Genomic DNA, 21,519 nt, shown 5'->3' with positions numbered 1-21,519 from the left:
GTTTCTAATTACACGTATGTAAGTCTTGCCAGCATTACTGTAGTTCAATTTTGCCTTCTGCATCTTGGAATGTGAAAGATTTGTATATACCGCTGGTTGTGACTCACCAGTAACAAGTAATGAAAATTCCTATTTATCATTTCTAGGATCAACACCAGTTTGACAGCAGAAAATGGCATTACTTGCCTGGCACATAATTACTGTTGTATAGAATCTGGAAAAATAAATCCCTCAATCCATTCAGGAATGTTCTTTTCCCAGTTAAGGTTTCAATGACTCTGTACATAACACTGATTTTTACCTTTTTCTATTTGCATTTTAATTTCAAAAATCCGTCGATTTCATTTCTATAATACAGTATGTTTATGTTTTCAAAATCTTAACAACTTCTTATCCCGGGATTCCCTTTATTATTTAATTTTTTACTTTGTTCAGTTACTGGAAAACATCTCATAGCTTCTTTATCTATTACTTTACTTGAGTTGATTTTTTTCGTTACTTTGTGAAATTATCCATTTGGTGATCACATGACTAATATGCAAAAAGTTCTTATTTCAATTATAAAAGCAAATCTAATTCATGATTATTAAGAAAAGTACTTTGCAAGTCAACCACTGTTTATTTCAGAATATAATCAAGTACCACAGGCTAGATTAAAAACTTATGGATAGGGATGTTTTTCCCCCTGATTTAAAATAAAACAGGTAATCAAACCTTCCTGCCAACCTAGGTGACTGTGAAATTTAATCACCAGCAGTTATCATTAAAACAAAGGCAAAGCAATTTCTTTTTTTTGTGTGTGTGGTATGCGGGCTTCTCACTGTTGTGGCCTCTCCCGTTGCGGAGCACAGGCTCTGGATGCACAGGCTCCGGATGCGCAGGCTCAGTGGCCATGGCTCACGGGCCTAGCCGCTCCGCGGCATGTGGGATCCTCCCGGACCGGGGCACAAACCCGTGTCCCCTGAATCAGCAGGCAGACTCTCAAGCACTGTGCCACCAGGGAAGTCCCAAAGCAATTTCTTTTACACATAATTGAATATTTCAGCAATAAATTTCTAAAGAGTTCTCAGAAAATGTATTTAAAAATTAATTTTAACCTGATTATTTCATCTGTTGTGTCTCAGCTGGTAATGTGGTCCAACAACAGCAGGCAAGAACATATTCTCAGGAAAATCAGATAATTTTGAGCTTAATATGAGTAAATTATTAGATTTTTACTCTTCACACAAATCTATCCAAACCTAAACCTCCCAGGAATAGAGGCTATTCCTCTAAGAGAGGTTTAACCCATGGTATTCTATTCAAGTTCACCTCTCCATATCCTGGACACTAAAGAATCAACCGTTCCTTTCTCAGTGTTCAATTGCCCAAGTATGTCCTAAGGTATTGGAGAGCTGTGCCATTAAACCCATTGCTACCTGAGCAGAAAGAAAGCGTCCTATATCGGCACCAAAGGTGAGTGATCTGGTAGCTCTGTGCATGAGGCTGCTGATGGGCCTATAAGCACAACTGTCCAGAGAAGAGGAACCACCAAGAAAACGGGTCAATAGCCCTAAGAAGGGAGTTGAAAATTAGGCAATGAACTTCCCTATCTCCAGACCTTTGCCTAAGATCTTACCTGTTCCTGAAATGCCTTTCCCGCGCTCTGCTTTTTGAAAACATTCCACTCATCCTTCAAGGCTCAACTCATATGTCACCCCTACTGACCCCTCACAACTGAGGTCATCACTCTCTTCCCTGCACTCTCCTCCCCATAATTTATTTTATCAAAATGGAACATAGATTGCTATTTGCTTGTCCATCTCTGCTGCTGGATAGAGAGGGAAAGGATCTTGATGCATTTTTCTAATCCATACACTTGGGATTATGCCTGAAACCTAAAAGAAACTTAATAAATGCTTGTTTACTGGAGCTCAAACCTCAAGACCAAACTTAACATGCAATGTAAGAGGCAGATTTGATGTGTGTTGGACTTACTTCTGTACCTAAAGTCTGAGTCAGAGAGAGCTTTCTTTTTCATTCCTCCAAGGAACAAACTTTGTTCACACCAAGCACTTATTAAGTGCCACACCCTGTGCTAAACGCTCTATACACGGTATCTCACTTAATCCCTATGACATTCTTATGAAATAGTTCCTGTTATTAGCATCAGTCTCATTTAGCGATGAGGAAATTGAGGCTTGGAGAAGTTAAATAACTTACCCCAAGTTACCCACTGCTGGAGCCAAACACAAGGACAATAATCCCAGAACTTCAGAACGAGAAGGAATCCTTTAAATTATCTTCCTCACTTAACCTCCTTGAATCTGAGGCTTATAACTTACTGCCTGGCACATGGTAGGCCCTCCAAAACGGTGATTAATAGATTGATGGAGTGTCCTAATTTTTCAGGCTCTGGCCTTTGCCTGAGAGAACCCAGCTGCCACCACAAACAGGCTCTATTCTTTCCTGCCCAACACCTCCCACAGGTGTGAATTGCTTGTGTCACCTGAATTATTCATGATCCACACGATGGTGAGCTTAAAAAGAGAATTCTGGCTCTCAAATTTTTCAAGACAAAGTGCCTGATTAATTGGTGAATTAGCCAATATAAGCTCATGGCCCATGGCTGAGTCATACCAAAAAAAGTACCTCTGTCCACTTTTTGAATTTAAGCTTTTGCATAATTTTCCAGTTTCCATTAGGATTTAAAACAGTGGTAACGAAAGCAGAAAAGAGAACCATCAGAAGCATCTCTATTCTATCTACAAAGCAATTAACATCATCTAAAGCTTATACTGTGCTGCTTCAAACCCATGTATTCTTCCTAAGGCTCAGTTAGGTTTTTCAATAACATTCCTTAAGCTTAAGGAGATCTTTCATCAAGATCTGAAAATTCAGATGCCACAGCACCTGTAATTTATACCATCAGTAAATCATGTGATAACACTGCCTTATTGTCCTTTATCCTTTCTTCTCTCCCTTCATCACCTCTCCCCCACCAGTTCATTTTCTTGTGGGCCATTTTCCGAGAGGGATAACCATATGCTAATCATAAGCTAACATCACTGTGTTTTAAATTCAATGTTAGTCAACCAAAATGAATTGAAAAGCAGCAGCAGTGGTTTGGGGGTACTAAAAATAAGCTGTAGCATTTGCTGAGTTCTCAGAATTAAAACCACAGGCGGTCAACTTGTTGCTGCTCCTAATAAGATACGACTGTTCTGCCCCATTGGTTGCTACTACCAGAAACTTCAGCTACATCGTACACATAACAACACTGTGCTTTTCATTAGTTGGCAGTGATCAAGAAAGGAAGTGCTATTTCCCTGGAACTAAAACCTGCCAAAAAAGATAATAAATGGCTTTCAAGTGATCACCTTGTTCCACGTCACAACTGCACCGTAGTCAAATCACCTTGCATTTATGATTTAATTAGTCACACATCTAGAGATATGGTTCCTTAATGCTTGGCTTGCTGTCCAATGCCTCCAACATTGTGAGTTTAATTTTGGGGTAATAATTTAAAACACACACACAATAGGAATTAATACAATATTGATATATTAAGCATTTCCATTAGGACTTCAAGACCTTCTTGACCCCTGAATACTGTAAACTACACTAAATGTCTTATCACCTAACCCTTTAGGGTTTGTCATTAAAGTTTTCAATGACTAGCCAGGTAGAAGAATTCTACCTAATGCATCATCCTGATTAGAAACCTGTCATGCTCAGAATCCAGTGGGTCTGCTTCTATTGATTCCTACTCCTTCAGATTCATTAGCAATTTTTTCTCTTCAATTAGACCCGCTGTTCAACGTAGGAGAGCTGAAAGAAGCCCTTCCTCGGCCGCACTTGGAAAAAAAAAAAATGTATGCCTGGAAAGTAAAATCACAGAACGTATTCCAAGAGGCCACAGAGGAAAGTCACATACCCATACACACACACACACACACACACACACACACACACACACACACACACACTTGCACACTTGCAAACGGGGCAAATTGTCAGAGGCTGGGCTCGACCTCGCGTCCCCTAACTCGCTTCGATCAGAACCAGAAAAAGAATTACCTCTATCTCAAACCCACACCCCAAGCGTGGGTCTCCACGGAGCTAATTTCTGAAACAAACAAAGAAAATCAAGTCTGCGATAAGCGAGGGTTTGCTCCCCACTGCTTTGAATTTGGACATCCCGCGGAGCAGGCACCGCATAGCCAGCGGGTCGGGGCGCCCAGCGTCACCCTAACCTTCCCCGCCCCGTCAGCCCGGGTTCCAGCGGCGCCAGAAAGTGCGAGCCCGCCCCTGCCCGGTTCGCTTCTCGCCTGCTGCTCCCCAAATCCCCAGAACCCCCGCGTCTGCACACTAAGGGCGCCCCGCTCCCCCACCTCTGCGCTGTCAGACGCCAGGCGCGGAGGTGCTGTGGGCACCGAGGGTGCTGGCCAGCCAAACAAGTGTCACACCGGCCGCCTGCCCTCACCCCGGGAGAGCGGGCAAGACGGCCACAGGTAGGCTCTCTCCATCCCAGAGTGCGGGGCGAGGGCAGCGGGCGACAGACCCAGCGGGGCAATCGCGCCCGACGGGCTGAAACTCACCGGAGGACACCGAGGAGCCGGACAGGCTGGAGTTGCTGGACGCTGCCATCTCCGCGCGCCCCGCGCGACGCTACTCGCTCAGCCGCGGTGCGGACGCCGCCGCCGCTGTCCTGGCCCGGCAGCTCGCAGCCTCCGCGGCCCCCAGCCCATGGCAAAGTCCTGGGGACGCGCAAAAAGCACCAGCCTCCGGACTCTGCCTGCACTTCCTGCTCCGCCAGATGACGCGCTGCTGCCGCCGCTATTTATTTGTGGTTTCCGTCACTCTCGGCGCCTTCGCACGCTTTTCTCCGAGTGTCGAGGGTAGGTGGGAGCGGAGGGAGGCCGAGGGGCGGCCGGAGCAGACGAATCGTGCCTCCAGCTGAGCCCCAGCTGCGGTGCGCGCTCCCCAGAGCGCGGCTGGGACCAGGGCGCCCGGGCGGCCCCGAGCCGCCCCGCCGGCTCCCCGCACCCTTCCCCCCGGCTCCCGCCTCCCCGGCGGCACTTCAAGCTGCCCGGGCAAAGGCGGCGGGAGACAGACAGACAGAGCGACCTCCCCCTTCTCCCTCCGCCCCAACTCCGCTCGCGCGCACACAAAGGAAGGAGAGGAGACGCGGGAGCTCGGGAGCTGGTTCAGCTGCCGCGGGCTTGACAGCTCCTGCGACGGGGGCTGGAGGGGGAGGCTGTGGGCTGCAGGGCGGGGCGACACTGGCCCGGGGAGCCGGACCCCGAGGTGCCGGGGAAGCCGCTGGGGGGCGCGGGGCGAGCATGGCTGCGGTGCGCAGCGCGGCTCCAAAGGTTTGAGGGCGACCGGGTGTGGGGCGTGGGGGAAGGTGGCGGGACTCGCGACGCCCGGCCGGACTTAGGGAGCAGCGAGACAGCCGGGGTGCGATCCAGAGGGCGAAGGCGAGGTCACTAAGGACACGATGCTAGGCGGAAGGGGGCCTGGGATGCCAGAGCGGCTGTGGAGCGCTCCTTGCACTCCCCTCCAAACTGTCCTTTGTCGCTCTGGAGCTGAGGATTCCTGCCCTGCAAGAAGGTGCGTTTCCGAAAATACCCTCAAAACACCCGGCAAGCCAATCCGGCTGCTCTTAAGTACCCCAGCCATGGCCAGTGCCCGACGGGTCCACTGGGCTTTTGAGATGGGCCTTCAAAGAAATAAAGACGTTCCAGATATGTCATCAGGCCCACACAAAGCCGGGTGTCAAAGAAAAAGAGGTTCTCACACTGCAGTCTTGCAAAGGATCTTCACAAAAGACTGAAGACTTAGCAGCAGGTCCAATTGTACCCTTCCTGGATAAGGAACTACTCAGGTGTGTGAGAGAAAGAGACTCTGGTACAAGGTGTGTACTTTACTCCTGTATTTAAACCTAAATTAATTTCACTGGGAGGAAATATCATGCAGATTTTTTAAGTCTATTTCACACTCCCAGCAGGGTAATCGGTTCTTTCATTCCTGAAGCCACAGAAAACTGTGAAATTTGAACAGAAATTGTTAGTTCAAAGGAAAAAGCAAACATTAAAGGAATGAAAGTACTCTCATTATGTAGCAAAGTGGAAATTGTTCACATTGTGGTAGTTCAATTTTTAAAAACATGGTTAAAAGGACATAGTCAATTTAAAAATTATCAGGAGTGACACAGGAACAGCAGCCAATCCTAGGGGGTCCACCTCAACCAAGCACCTAACACACAGTGAATAATAAATGTTGAATTATCACAGTATGCGCCCATGTCACATTTTCTAGTTGATTTAAACTTTTTTTTTTTAATTCCCTCCAGGATGCCATCCCTGTGTATGTTCCCAATAAGGCTCTTTTTGTTTTGTTTTGTTTTGTTTTTTGCGGTACGCGGGCCTCTCCCGTTGCGGAGCACAGGCTCCGGACGCACAGGCTCAGCGGCCATGGCTCACGGGCCTAGCCGCTCTGCGGCATGTGGGATCTTCCCAGACCAGGACACAAACCCATGTCCCCTGCATCGGCAGGTGGACTCTCAACCACTGCGCCACCAGGGAAGCCCTTGTTTTGTTTTTAATGCAGCTTGCAGAATAGCTGAGGGCTCTGGAGCACTCTCCAGTCACATTGGACTGAGTCCTCCTGACGCTCATCTACATGGAACTTGAAACATCCCAGCCTGGTATATGGAGACTCAAGCACCTCCACTCCGTCCCCCTTCTATTTTTCTTCTTCTTTGTGTAATGCAGCCTTGATGCAGCTTAATGTGGAGCCCTTCAAGGACATATGGCCCATCACAACCTTGACCTCTCTGTCAGAATAGAACTTCCTGTTTTTTTTCAGAGTTCTTCTGATCAAAGGCATCATCTACCTCTCTGACTAGTAATCTATGTATCCCTCCAGATCTTTAGCTGGTGGACTGTCTGACTTGGCTATGTCACCTAGTAGGGTTGTCTCCCTCTGGGCTTTGAAGGAGACAACACCTGGAGTCAAACTCTGGTTCTGCCACTTATTAGCTGTGTGACCTTGAGCAAATTACTCACATTTGCTGAGGTTCAGTTTCTCCACCCCCAACCAAACTCCTGATAACGTAGGGCGTTGTGAAAATTAAATGACATGAGATGTGTAAAGTCACAGGGTACCTGGCATACAGTTTGTGCTCCATAAGTGATTGTAAATTTTTTACTTGAAAGATGGAATCTATGATTTGAACAACGTTTGCTTTCTCCATTGCATCTGGAGATAACTGGAGATAACTAATCAGCAGTGACTTGTTCTACCAGGGGAAATGCTCATCTTCGGCCCAAGGTTGGTATCTTCCTTGTCCCAAATCAAGAAATATGCAACAGGTTTCATCACTCAGAAGTCTCACAAAGGGATGTCAAATTCTATTTCTGCAGTTTGGATGATAATATTTACCCTCATAGAGCCTTACAGTCCTTAGTTACAGAAAGTAAAGCATGGCCCTGTGAAGTAGATTATGTTTTTATTCCCGATTGACAGATGAAGAGACAGAGGGACACTTGCTGTGACGGCATCACCCCAAGGCACCCCGTGCTGTACAAAAGGAGAAGAAGATGGAAAGTAATTTCTTTCCACTGGGTCCAGAGGTCAGAAGAATACAAGACCAACGAATATGCTTGCTGAGTAGAAATGGGATGACTGGGGAGGCTTAGCTAATTGGTAGGAGATGGACGGAAACTCTGAAGTCCATTATTTTGAAGAACAAAAGGGAAGCTCTAGGTTCAGTACTAAAATCTGAAAGTTAATCAAGAACTTGAATTGTTAAAGTCATAACCAACAGAGAAAACTCAGCAGGCATGATCGCTCACTATCAACATAGTTTCAGAGGCTTAATGGCTCGCTGCTACTTGCAAAAATGTTTAATATCAATATATTAGCAGAAGGTAGAGGAAACAAGATGCTAACCTCCTCCTCAGTAGGCTCAGGAACCTGTTTGTGGACCTTCCAAAGCATTCCTCTAAATGAAGCAATAAGAAAATTCATTCATATATTTTATTCACTCATGTACGGCATTATTTCTAGGTAATGCCTATCTGCTGGTAAAAAGGGGAATATTGGTGCTACAAAGATCTTAAGTCTGTTTGAGAAGTAGGGATTTTTAAAAGATATTTCTACCTTCTTTCTTCAAACAGTAAAGTACTTATGGGATGAAAGGAGTCTTGTTGATAACTTAGTCTATTTAGGCTTAAAAATTACCATTTTGTTTTAACTTAGCATTCATGCTTAGCTTAGCAGTTAAAGCCTTCCCACCTTCCCTTTCCGAACATATTTCCTGTTGTCCCTGTCACAAACGTAACCCTGCCTCACCTCACCCCATAACCGCTGGGGCTGCCGGCACTGGCCTTTTCCCATCCCTCCCTGCTGGACCTCCTACAGACTGTGAAGGTTCAAGAAGAATGTACCTTCTTGGGGAATCGACCCTGAACCCCAAGCCAGAAATCGGCTCTCTTTCTGTTGAATTCCTATAGTCTTTTCTCTGCACCTCTCAAATGGCAGATGCTCTGTCTTGCTTTGGTCGCAATTGTGGAACATATTTGACCTCCCTACTTTATTAAAAGCTTCCTGGAGGGTAGGATCCTCATCGGGCCGGCATTTGTAGTCTCTACCATGCTTTACACACAATAGGTGCTCAGTGGATATCTGTGGAATAAGTGAGTAAACCAAGGAACAAATGAATCCATGAATGGTTCTCATGTGCACCAATTAATTTTCACATCAGTAGCTGTGACCACTGAGCAACTAGGTGATGAGTGACGCATCTGGAGCACAAAAAAGTTGAGGGGCATGTTAAGGACCCACTATTTTGCTGTGAACAAGAAAAACTAAGATGGTGAAAACAAGAGTAAATTTCCTTGGGGCAAATGTTTGCATTCCCCCCACCCCCACTCCCATCACCAGCTGTTACAACTCCTGTAATTTATTGTTTACAGAGTAGCTCTTCTGTTACTGTAATTTGTTTATTTTTGCTTTACTGTTCCTTCCTTTGAAGTTTAAAGGCAGATGTGAAAACACCGAAGGGTGCATGTGGCTGTTGTGGCTGGAGCTGGGCTCCCACATTTCAGGCACTCAGGGGTGTTTGTGAAGGTCATTCCTCTTCTCTGTGCTAAGCATAGAATGAAACATTCCTGATTTTCAAGATTAATCCAGGGGCCAGCATTCGCGGGAGAAGCGTGGGGCTATTTGTCAACTAGCTTTAAATATTTTATGGCAAATACTCTACTATAGAAAAGGGGTCCTTTTGCCATTAATTTCTCAACACAATACTCTTTGTTGTAGTGAGAAATATTTCCCTTTGCAGTTTAAGCCGTGTTTCTAATGCAAAAATACCTAGTCCTGTTAAAGAGAAAACACTGGCTCTTCCGGGGCAGCGTCAGGTGTAACTAAAGGCAGAAGCTGAGAAACAGTGCACGTCCTCCGAAGAGGTGCGCAGGCAGCCCAGGGCTGGGTGACTGGAGCAGACAGCTCAGATGCCGCAGGTAGCAGCCCAGCCTCTGAACAAAAGGAGTCCACACCTGGGGTGCAGACAAAGGAGGCCGTCTCGTCTACCCAAGTCCCAGTTCACACCGCCTGACGCTGGGGACCCCTAGTGGCGACTTGCCGCAAGCACAAGTGTTCCTGAATCTGAGATGCGGAGGGGTCCGGGGTAACACCGAGTTTCCCTGTTTGCCACTTAACTTGGGAGATCAGGCACACACTTATGGCACAGCTGTCAGCTACAACCTCTTTGACTTGAGAGAGAAGGGGGGGAGGAAGAGAGACACAGAGGTATTGAGAGAGAAAAAGAGAAATGAGGCCTTTTCTTTCTTTCTAAAGGAAAAAAAAATCAGAGTTCAGAAATTCAGTGAAAGAGTTCAAAAACTCATTGAATATGCATTCTTCCACAGATCACCTCTGGCTTTGTTCCCTGACATTTTAGATAACAAAAATCTTTTCTACCCTCTATGTCCAAAGAGAAATCTAGGATAAACTAAACTGAAGAGAGCTCTAAGCCTACTCTGGGCAAATGTGTGCAGTGAGTTTGTTTTTCATGTCTTCTGGGGTACCTCTGGCTTTATGCTTTCACTATCGAAGTTTGCTTTCATAAAAGTATCAGATGTATTTGTTCTCTGCTAACTTTTCACTCATTTATGCATTCACCACTTCACTCAGTGATGTTTACTGAGCACTCACTATGTGTCAGGGAGTATGCTAGGAAGAAAGTATGCTGGGAAGAAAGATAAAAGGAAAACTACATTCTTGCCCTGGGGTGTCCTACAGTATGATGCCTCTCCTCCTCCCTGGAACATTTACATTTTAGCTGGGACAAGGTTTTAAGCTACAGAAATAATCTCTAATAGGGAATTATAGGTATTACCTATTCTGGTGGCAACTTTATTTTCAGCATTTTTTTTAACAAAACATCCAAAATTAAGTCTTAAAGTCTGTTTCTAGATAATTGGCATTTTCTCATTCAGTTTTAGCTTGTCAGCTCAGAGAACGAAGCAGGATACTGTACTCTAAATGTTCTGTGCCCTCACGTCCCAGAAAAGTTCTGAATCAATATTCTCATTTCATTCCCTGTGGCAGCTACAGATTCAACAACACAACAGAAACAAACTTTTTTTTTTTTTTTTAAGTAGGGAGGGTAAGTGGGCATTGGAAGAAAGCTAACAGATACAATATCTGGGCCAATTTTCTGATATAAGAAAACATATTTTAGTCTTTTGCAAATATTCCAGATTTGTTTGTAAAACAAGGTATGAAATGATTCTGGAAAAGCTGAATGTGTATCTATGCAGTCAGACAGACCCAGATTTCAATCTTAGTTTGTCATTTATTAGCTGTAAGACCTTCAGCAAGTCACTTCATCTTAGTCTCCTGATCTTTAAAATGGGGTGAACAGTACTTACTTCAGAGTTTGTGAAGCCCAAATGAAACAACACATGTAATGCAGCGTCTACCATGTAGAAGCCCAGTTAGGAGTTCTGGGTGTCTATGCCTCAGAGCAAAGCACAGTGTGCTTACACCTATCTCTCCAGAGTAGTCTGGAAGAATAATGGTCTGAGGCAAAAGTAATTTTCATCTCTACCTACCACTCCTATGTTCCAGCACTTGTGTGAGATTACATTAAGACAGGTGAGAGAGGCCTGGGCTCTGGAGATAAATCAGAGTTCAAACCCTGATTCTGCTGCATACCATGTGGTAACCTTGGACAAGGAGCTTAACTTTTCTTATTCTTAGGTAAAAGGCACTGATATTAGTGTATGCAACATTATTCCAGCACTCAATAATATTTACGTCCAGCTGCAGAGAGGGTGACTTTGCTAGGTGGAGAGTGTTTCAGAATCTCCAGGGAGTGGCATGTATAATATTAAAAGTTTTACTCAAGAACTACCATATGACCCAGCAATCCCACTACTGGGCATATACCCTGAGAAAACCATAATTCAAAAAGAGTCATGTACCAAAATGTTCATTGCAGCTCTATTTACAATAGCCAGGAGATGGAAACAACCTAAGTGTCCATCATTGGATGAATGGATAAAGAAGATGTGGCACATATATAAAATGGAATATTACTCAGCCATAAGAAGAAATGAAATTGAGCTATTTGTAATGAGGTGGATGGACCTAGAGTGTGTCATACAGAGTGAAGTTAAGTCAGAAAGAGAAAGACAAATACCGTATGCTAACACATATATATGGAATCTAAGAAAAAAAAATGTCATGAAGAACCTAGGGGTAAGACAGGAATAAAGACACAGACCTACCTGAGAATGGACTTGAGGATATGGGGAGGGGGAAGGGTAAGATGTGACAAAGTGAGAGAGAGGCATGGACATATATACACTACCAAACGTAAGGTAGATAGTAGTGGGAAGCAGCCGCATAGCACAGGGAGATCAGCTCGGTGCTTTGTGACCATGTAGAGGGGTGGGATAGGGAGGGTGGGAGGGAGGGAGACGCAAGAGGGAAGAGATATGGGAACATATGTATATGTATAACTGATTCACTTTGTTATAAAGCAGAAACTAACACACCATTGTAAAGCAATTATACTCCAATAAAGATGTAAAAAAAAAAAGTTTTACTCAAGTCCTCTCTCTCCCTCTCTCCCATACACACACACACACACACACACACACACACACCCCTACACAAGATGGCAATGCCTCACATTGAGACATTTTCCCACCAGCCTCTTTGGATAAGAACCCTGGTAGAATCTGAAAGTAGGGTTCAGTGTAAGAATGTAGGCAGATTACATAAACTCTCTGTTAAATCTGGCCCCATAAGAAAAAAGGGGAGAAAACTCATATTTGCTGACAACTACTATTGCTGCTACTTTTATCACCACTCAGGACGTCCCCTGCCACTACTGATACAGAAAAATCACCTTCCACAAAATAAGCATTACTGTGCACCAGGACCATGCTGTACATGTTAACCCATATTCACAACAATCCTGAAGTCAGAATCGTGAGCTCCATTTTCCATTTGGGGAAACCGAGGCCAAAAAACTTACATCACATCTTAAAATGAACTATAAACCTAGTGGTACGTATTATCTTCCTCACTTTATTTGGTTAAGAAAACCGAAAGTGAGAGAGGGTACATAATTTATCACGGTTACAGGCATCAATTTGAACCCAGCTTTGGCTGATTCTTTTCTGAACACATGAAAAGAAAATTTACCTTTTAGTTTTTGTTTGAAGTTTCTTTCTGCTTTTTTGGTAAACATTTTCCTGTTTGAGCCTTTGCTCAGGTGAGAAATGAAGTCTTTGCATTTTCTTTGCTTTAAGCACTGGTGTTTCTCTATTTGAACCCAGAAGGATACTATCATTTTCCTTGCCTAAAACACACACCTTTGCACAGGCCGGGCTCTGGACAGTTCACCGGATGAGCTTGGGATCTGACTCCAAGGGCCTGGGCAGGGACGGGCATAGTGTTGGGGATACTAAGGCATTTGCCCAAGTGAGGGGATTTCAGGGAACCACAAATGCTCCTGATCAAAAACTCCATCCTAGGGCTTCCCTGGTGGTGAAGTGGTTAAGAATCTGCCTGCCAATGCACGGGACACGGGTTCAAGCCCTGGTCCGGGAAGATCCCACACGCCACGGAGCAACTAAGCCTGTGTGCCACAACTACTGAGCCTGCGCTCTAGAGCCCGAGAGCCAAAACTACTGAGCCCGTGTGCCACAACTACTGAAGCCCACGCGCCTAGAGCCTGTGCTCCGCAACAAGAGAAGCCACCGCAATGAGAAGCCCGCGCACCGCAACGAAGAGTAGCCCCCGCTCGCAGCAACCAGAGAAAGCCTGCGCACAGCAATGAAGACCCAACGCAGACAAAGATAGATAAATAAATAAATAAATAAATTTTAAAAAAACACAAACAAAAAAACTCCATCCTATCCAGCTTCCAGTTGCTGGAAGTCCCATAAGTAGAACTTTCACTTTTTTTTGGAAAAAATTTTAAGTGAAGTACAGCTAATTTACAATGTTGTGTTAGCTTCAGGTGAGAATTTTCACTTCTGACTTAATCAAACAGTGCTGTGAACACCTACTAGAATTCAATCACATTTGGGGGACCTAAGACATTAAACCATAGCTATTTTCACTTGAGTGAGTTTCCCTATCCCCTAAACTGATTTTAATACCCAGGGATTTTATATGAATTTTAATTGATTTTAACACCAATACATAGGACAGGGTAGGGTTATGCAAAATTTAAGGTATCTACAGATTACCTAGGAGTCTTGTTAAAATGCAGATTCAGGTTCCGCAGGTATGGGGCAGACCCCAATTCTGCATTTCTAACAAGCTCCCAGGTGATGCAGATGGTGCATCAATACACCTTGAATAGCAAGCGTCCTGGGGCAATGGTTTGCAACTCTGGCTACACATCAGAGTCACCTAAAAGGCTTTCAGAAATCCCAATGCCCAGCTTGCACCCCAGGAAAATCAAATCGAAAATCTCTGCAGGTGGGAACCAAACATCAGTATTTTTTATAACTCCTTGGTGATTCCAGTGTATTGCTAAGATTTAGAGCCACTTACGGGAAAGCCAGGATTTAGAAAAGAGAACGTACTGTCAAAGGAGTCAGTTGGGAATGGGGAGGGCTAATGTTGCTTTAATGATTTTTTTAGGACTGTCTCTGGTCATAAAGGAAAAAGAGAGAATCAAGTTCTTGTCAAGACCTTTTATAAGACCACATGACCCCCGCCACTGTGATGAAAGAAAACAGAATATAATCTAACATTCAGATAAATTTTTCTCAATCAACATGGGGGCAATTCTTCTTTGAATTTTAGTCCACATTATGATTTTTAAAATATACTTCTCGATGAATAAGCATCAATATGCTCTTAACTTAGGGCCAATCCCACAAGAGCCACCAGCTGTCAGGGAGGCAGATGTTTCCCGGCAAATCCACTCTATCATTTCTCAATCAGAAAGAAGATTAGAGATGGGATTTTCAGCTCAGATGGGGTTGAAGAGTGATGTTTATGCCAGAGAAGTACTTCACGCCACAGCTAGAAAAATCGCTTTGGAGAAGAAAACCCCTCAACTTCTTATGTGTTATGAATATATGAAAATGAAACCCTCAGGTTGGACATAAAGAGGTAGTAACATAGGTGAATGAACTTGACTTCCACTTCCTATGTGGCCGCAGCAGGCAGGCAAAAGGTAGTTTAGCTAACTCTTTATACCCAAAGAATTTATCCTCACCCACATACACTCCCATTCCTCAGGGTTGAAACTGAAAAGGTGACAAGGTAAACCAAAATGTTTACAGCAGTTAAGTCAGGTATGATGGTTAATTTCATGTGTCAACCTGACTGATCCATGGGGTGCCCAGATATTTGGTCAAACATTATTCTGGGTGTTTCCATGAGGCTGGTTTTGGATGAAATTAACATTTAAATCAGTAGACTGAGTAAAGCAGATTGTCCTCCCTAATGTGGATGGGCCCCATCTAATCAGCAGAAGGCCTGAATAAAACAAAAAGGCTGATCCTCCCAGAGTAAGAGAGAATTCTTCCCCAAAGCCTTCAGACTGCGACACCAGTTCTTTTCTTGCCTTTGTTTCTTTTTTTTTTTTTTTTTTTTTTTTGCGGTATGAGGGCCTCTCACTGCTGTGGCCCCTCCCGTTGCGGAGCACAGGCTCCGGACGCGCCGGCTCAGCGGCCATGGCCCACAGGCCCAGCCGCTCCGCGGCACGCGGGATCCTCCCGGACTGGGGCACGAACCCGTGTCCCCCGCATCAGCAGGCGGACTCCCAACCACTGCGCCACCAGGGAAGCCCTTGCCTTTGTTTCTTGATTTGAAACATCAGCTCTTTCTGGGTCTTAAGCCTGTTACCTTTGGACTAGAAATAAACCATCAGTTCTCCTAGGTCTCCAGTTTGCTCACTGCAGATCTAGAACTTACTGGCTTCCATATATAAAGGAATTGGCTTGGCCATATATATTCTATTGATTCTGTCTATCTGGAGAACCTTGACTAATAATTCATACGGGCAATTTTTTCATCTTTTGTATTTCTCCATATTTTCATATTTTTCTAAAAATGAGATTGTATAATCACTGATTTTTAAATTGTGGGCTATTAAATGAACAACCAGAAGAACCATATCCTCTTACATCACAAGTGTGTATACTTCAGAGCAATGTGGCTTCTCCAACTTTAAAACCTATGAATATTACCCGCAGAGCTGTTAAAACTGGGTCCCACCCTCAGAGATTCTGATTCAGGAGGTCTGGGCGGGGAGGAGGGGCTGAGTGTCTGCATCTCTCACAAGCTCCTGGGCGATGCTATTCCATGAACCCTGCTCTGAGTGAAGAGGTCTACCATCACTGTAATAATTATCACAGCCCCTTTCCAGGGGACTGCCCTTTAATCTCCACTTCCTGTGTTTATACCACCAGTTCAGCCCTTAAAAAAATTCCACCATGATTTGTTTTTTTTCTATCTGGCGCTCTCATGTGATGGGAAGATTCTGGAGGGCAGCAATGATGTTTTGCCAATTTTTGCATCTCCCTTCCCCAAGAACCTTTCCTATAATAGAATTTAAAAAATGTTTGTAAAATCCAGCTGAGTGTTTATCTTTGTTCTGGTTTCCCAAGCCATTTAAAGGCGGCAGGCTGTCCTGATTTTCCACACAAAAAGGCAGGAGTAGAATGAACACGATAGGATGCTGTCTGATATTCTCTTCTGCCCTGTCCAAAGAATTTAACCTTCTATAAGCCTAGCTCCAATTCTTTTTGGGACAGTTGTATCTGGAATCTTAATGTTTCACACCCTCTTGTGATGCTGGAGTCTTTTCTATTGAACCCTAATGATCTTGGGGGACACCGAGTTCACTCAATTTATATTTCTAGACATGTAAATGTATGGAATTGTGTAGATAAAATGTTTAAATGTTGAACTGACTTTTTCAATTTTGATCCAAATGTGTAATATTGGGTAAAAATATCCTAGGGTTATAAGTGAGTAATATTGACTGAATTTGTCAAGTAGTTGAATATGATGATCTGGCAAGACTTAGGGAGAAGTCTGAACAAAATTGCAACTTTATACACTTTCATTTTGATACGAGTCTTCATCTCCCCATTCGGTTACACTCTGTGTGTCATACCGCAATGACTAGCTTTCTTCTCTTAATGCTGTTTGTGACCTTATTTTATTATTGCTAGACAGAACACTATAGGCTCATACAATTCTTTTAAGGCATTCAGAATAGAAATCTTCCATCACTGCTAACCTTCCTCTGCCCTCCTATTTTTCAAGCTCTATCATTACCTTCTCTTTTGCAGAGCATCCTGTCATAGCCTCAGAACAGAAGTTCAGCTTGTTTGCATAAGCATTTGCATGTCTTCATTAAGAGGAAGACGGCAAAGTGATTAATGAATGTTATTTCACATTTTGCAAAAGAAATATGTCTATTCTTTTATATTCTGCATTCAAATCACTGAAGGAAATAGTTATAAGTTAGCTGAACATCAAGTCATTTACAGCATTTGTTATTTAAAATGTTTTTCTTAAAAAGTAATCATGCTAACTGTAGACGTGTTAGAAGTAAAAAAGAGATCAGCAAAAGACAAATTGTCCATAATCCCATCCGCATGAATAACTATGTTAATATTTTTGTTGTATTTTTCTCCCTGTGGGGATTAGCAGTTTAGCTGTCAGCTCTTTGCAGTTTATGTAGGAATATGAATATACATGTGTAAAATACTTTGTTAGGACATATATCAAAAGTGGCTAGCTCTTTGTATGTTGAAATTATTATGACTACTTTAATTTTCTATATTGTGTCCTTTAAAATGATTACATTTTACTTTTATATTGGAATCAGTAAGAAAGCTACCTTTGTTTTAGAATAAATTTATATGAATATTCCCCATGTCATTACATAGTCTTAATTAAAATTTAAATTATTCCATGGTTTCTGCTTTTTGTGAATTATGCTGGGATAAAAATTCTTGCCCATAAATCTGTAGGTGCCTTTCTGTTTACTTTCTTAGGCTTGGTTGCTGTAAGTTGTGCATGTCACGGGCAGGGCCCCCAGATGTGTGACTGTTGAGGGCACCAGACATGCTGTGTTCTATATAAATGGTGCAATTTCAAACTACAATGTGAGTTGAGCCCGCTGGAGTAGGGCAATGGTTGAGTGTCGTCAAAGATGAAGGACATGTTTAAAGCCCTTAATAAAAACTGGCAAATTGCCTTCTGGAAAAATGGTCTCAATGTATATTCATTCCAGGACTCACCACATACATATCAAAACTAAGAATGAGAACATAGCTTCATTTGAACATTGCAAATTTGCTAGGAAAAAAAATGGTATCTCATTGCTGTTTTAATTTTTATCTCTGATGACCAGTGAGATTAAAATTTTTGCTTATGTCTATGAGTCACTTGTATTTCTTCTTTGGCAAATTGCCTATTCATGCCTTTTGCCAAAATCACAATAGGTACTGGGTTCCAGTAACTGCACTAAGAGTTGTACACATATGATCTTAACTTACCTCTTCTCAATTACATGGTAAGCAGTCACTTTTAGTAACTCTGTGTTACACATTAGAACACTAAGAAGTGTGTGAAAGTTAAGGGTCTTGCTCAAGGTCCCTCAGCAAGTGATAGGACTTGGATCTGAACCTAGCTCTAACTCCAGAGCCTGGGCTCTTCATCATTGCATTATAGTGCTCCTTCATTGCTATGTCAGTGTTCCTCTTATTAGTTTGTAATAACTCTTTATATAATAATTGTAATAAAATTTGGTCAAATTTGTAGCAAATACATTTTTCTTGGCTCATTATTTGCCTTAACTTGATATACTATAGATTTAAGCCTTTCTTCATATCAACTTACATGACTTCTTTGTATAACAATGACATTAGCCCTCTGTCACGTTTTAAATATTTAAAATTTGATTCAGGTATTAAAATGCTTGGTGTGAAATGATAGTTTCCTTTCTAAGTAAAAAAAAAACTATTAGAGGAAGAACCGACTTTGGAATATTAAGAATGGAACACGTAACCATAATATGTGAATATCTGGAAATCAAATAACCTACATCATTAATGAAGAGACATCTTAATTCTCAGTGGTGTTTCTACCACCTCTAGGGGAACATAATAAATCGAAAATATAAGACAACAGATCAATCAAATGCTTAGCAATGTAAATTATTCTAATATTTTCAAAATAAGGTGGTGATTAGATGAGGTTTATAATACCTAAGCTAATTTGCTGGAAATAATAAATATATCCTCATGTGCACTAACTCACTAAAGGTCTAGCATAAGAAAAAATAAACATAATGAACACTAAATAGTCCCAACAAATGTCTAGTTCTCAACTGTGCTTTGCATTCATATGATACAGAATAGTTATTAAGTATTTTATATTTTGTCATTTGAGAAGTGAATGCATAGTAATTATACCTGGTCCCTCTACTTAGAAAAGGAGAGTATTTATTTACATATATCACAATAATTCTGTTTGACAAAGGATTATATAAACTATTGACATATTGATGTCTGCCTTATTCTTGTTGCTGAAGGAGACTTAGGATAAGTGTGAGAATTTTCCCTTCCTACCGCAAGAAGTCTTTGTGTTGAGCCTGGGTTCCTGGGTCCCCTAGTGTCTGAAGGTGGTCAAACAACTATGGTAAAATTTAAGCCTGAGGTTTCTGAGCAGAACCTCCAGGAGTCCTTTCTCCATCAAGGCTGGCCGAGAGGTTGAGGCTGGGTCGTGGAGAGGCACAAGTGATCTTTCCAGGGAGTGAAGCGAGCAAACTTCCCCACGACTTGGAGTGGGGGTGGCAGTTCTCAAGGATGGCAGCCCATGCCCACCATCACCCAGTGCTCTGTGAGGGGACAGAACCTTCTTAAGGGTCCTCCCAGGTGGCGGTGTGACCTAACGCAGATAAGCCTCATGCCCAGGCTTGGCAAAAAGAAAATGGAAGCATTGCTTTCAAAGGGACCACGAGGGGTATAAGTGTGTCAGCACAGATTAGAGAATGGTTTCCTATTCCCTGACAGCACAAGACACTCCTGGATCCTCCGCAACCCTGAGGGGTCAAGAGACCACTTAACAATGACCGAGAGGGTAGAAATTCCTGTTAGCTCTGGTAGATGGGATCCCGGCCAGATTATCTGATTATTAAAAATGAAATGATGTAACCACTTTTTTACCCCAAGTTGTGGAATTAATGTCAAATAGTCATCCAACAAATAATAACTGAGCTCCTACTATATGACAAGGCTTAGTTATGCACCATGAGAGGAGCATCAGGGCACAGCCGCAGTGACCTCCTCCCTGTGTCCTGTGCCATCAAAAGGGGCTCTCTCCAGCCTTTGACCTACCCGAAATCTTTCTCAAAAGCGCCCAGTGGAGACCAAGGGGAGGAGCTTGGGAGTGGGTACAAATCCCCATGTGCCTGGGGTACCCAGTTATTCTAATTGATATACTAGTGCCTATTCAGTCTTTAGGAATTCTTTTTTTTTTTTTTAATTTTTCTTCCCCCACCCTATGGCAGCCACCTCTTCCTCCCATGCACTGTCAAAGGTAAAACAATCCATGTGTCCTGACTCTCCTTGAGGGGGACTTTTTAACTATTTGAAATTTAGTTTCCTGGTTGCCAGTGACCTCAGCCCTCTGATGAGTTCAGGAAAACTGTGATTGATTTTGTACACCGTTAAGCATTTTCCTGTTGTTAGGATGGGAGTGACACTCTCTAGCAGCCCTCCTGATCTTGAGCAGGAGCGGAATTCCCAGTGTATTCCAAACAGCACCACCTTTCCCTTCCCAAGCACTCCGGTTTGGAGGATAAATTACTACGTGGCCACTGAAGGTCAGACCCAGGCTCAAAGCCAGGAGCACCTGGCAGGTGCCTTCAGGGCAATGCCAGCTGCAGGGCTCTGGATTCCTGCTGTCTTATTTTGCTGGCCTGAGATGATTTCCCTTATTTTTCTGTAAGCTCAGACATGCATTTAAAAGGATGTTTTTTTTGTTTGTTTGTTTTTATTTATTTATTTATTTATTTATTTATTTTTTTGCGGTATGCGGGCCTCTCACTGTTGTGGCCTCTCCCGTTGCGGAGCACAGGCTCCGGATGCGCAGGCCCAGCGGCCATGGCTCACGGGCCCAGCCGCTCCGCGGCATATGGGATCCTCCCAGACCGGGGCACGAACCGGTATCCCCTGCATCGGCAGGCGGACTCTCAACCACTGCGCCACCAGGGAGGCCCTAAAAGGATGTTTTTTAAAAAACTATCTTATCCAGCATTTTAAAGTGATACATAACAGAGTCTCTTCCAGATATCAAGTCAGTCATATGGCCAGAAACAAAAGTTGAAAAAAAGTGTTTTATAACGTTAAAATGTTAATAATTTACTTTCTTTCTTAAGGTGAATGATTCTCAAAATTGTTGATTAGAAGGCTGCATAAGTCAAAAAGCAATGGTGAATGTGAAATTAATATTTTAAAAATGAAATCCATTAATGTAAAAGATTGACTTTAGGGCTTCCCTGGTGGCGCAGTGGTTGAGAATCTGCCTGCCAATGCAGGGGACACGGGTTCGAGCCCTGGTCTGGGAGGGTCTCGTGTGCCGCGTAGCAACTGGGCCCGTGAGCCACGGCTACTGAGCCTGCGTGTCTGGAGCCTGTGCTCCGCAGCAAGAGAGGCTGCGGCAGTGAGAGGCCCGCGCACCGTGATGAAGAGTGGCCCCCGCTCGACGCAACTAGAGAAAGCCCTCGCACAGAAATGAAGACCCAACACAGCCAAAAGAATAAATAAATAACTAAATAAATAAATTTATTAAAAAAAAAAAAAGATTGACTTTACTAAGCTTTTCTTAAATACTCTTAAATACTCTAAAAATTCAATTTATCTAGAGGATGTTAACATGAATAATTTAAAATTCATTTTCCAACTGCAAGAGAAAGAAAATTGATTTTGAAGATTTTCCTGAATCCAAAAGGTTAGTTATTTTTAACAA

General features: G+C 43.2%; 1 protein-coding gene across 1 annotated transcript in view; it reads right to left on the bottom strand.

Annotated features, from left to right (window-relative positions):
- The window catches only part of CHN2 (chimerin 2), a 339,445-nt gene extending 334,441 nt beyond the window's left edge, over positions 1–5,004 (bottom strand). The window contains exon 1 of the mRNA XM_082633033.1: positions 4,581–5,004. Within this exon, the coding sequence (XP_082489159.1) occupies positions 4,581–4,629 (49 nt within the window). The 5' untranslated portion in view covers positions 4,630–5,004. The remainder of the gene's footprint in view (positions 1–4,580) is intronic.
- Positions 5,005–21,519: the final 16,515 nt, after the last annotated feature.

This window comes from Mesoplodon mirus, assembly GCF_964341445.2.
Source record: "Mesoplodon mirus genome assembly, chromosome: 9".
In the NCBI taxonomy this organism is placed as follows: domain Eukaryota; kingdom Metazoa; phylum Chordata; class Mammalia; order Artiodactyla; family Ziphiidae; genus Mesoplodon; species Mesoplodon mirus.
Note: the sequence above shows the minus strand (reverse complement) of the source record. Positions and strands in the feature narration are given on the sequence as shown.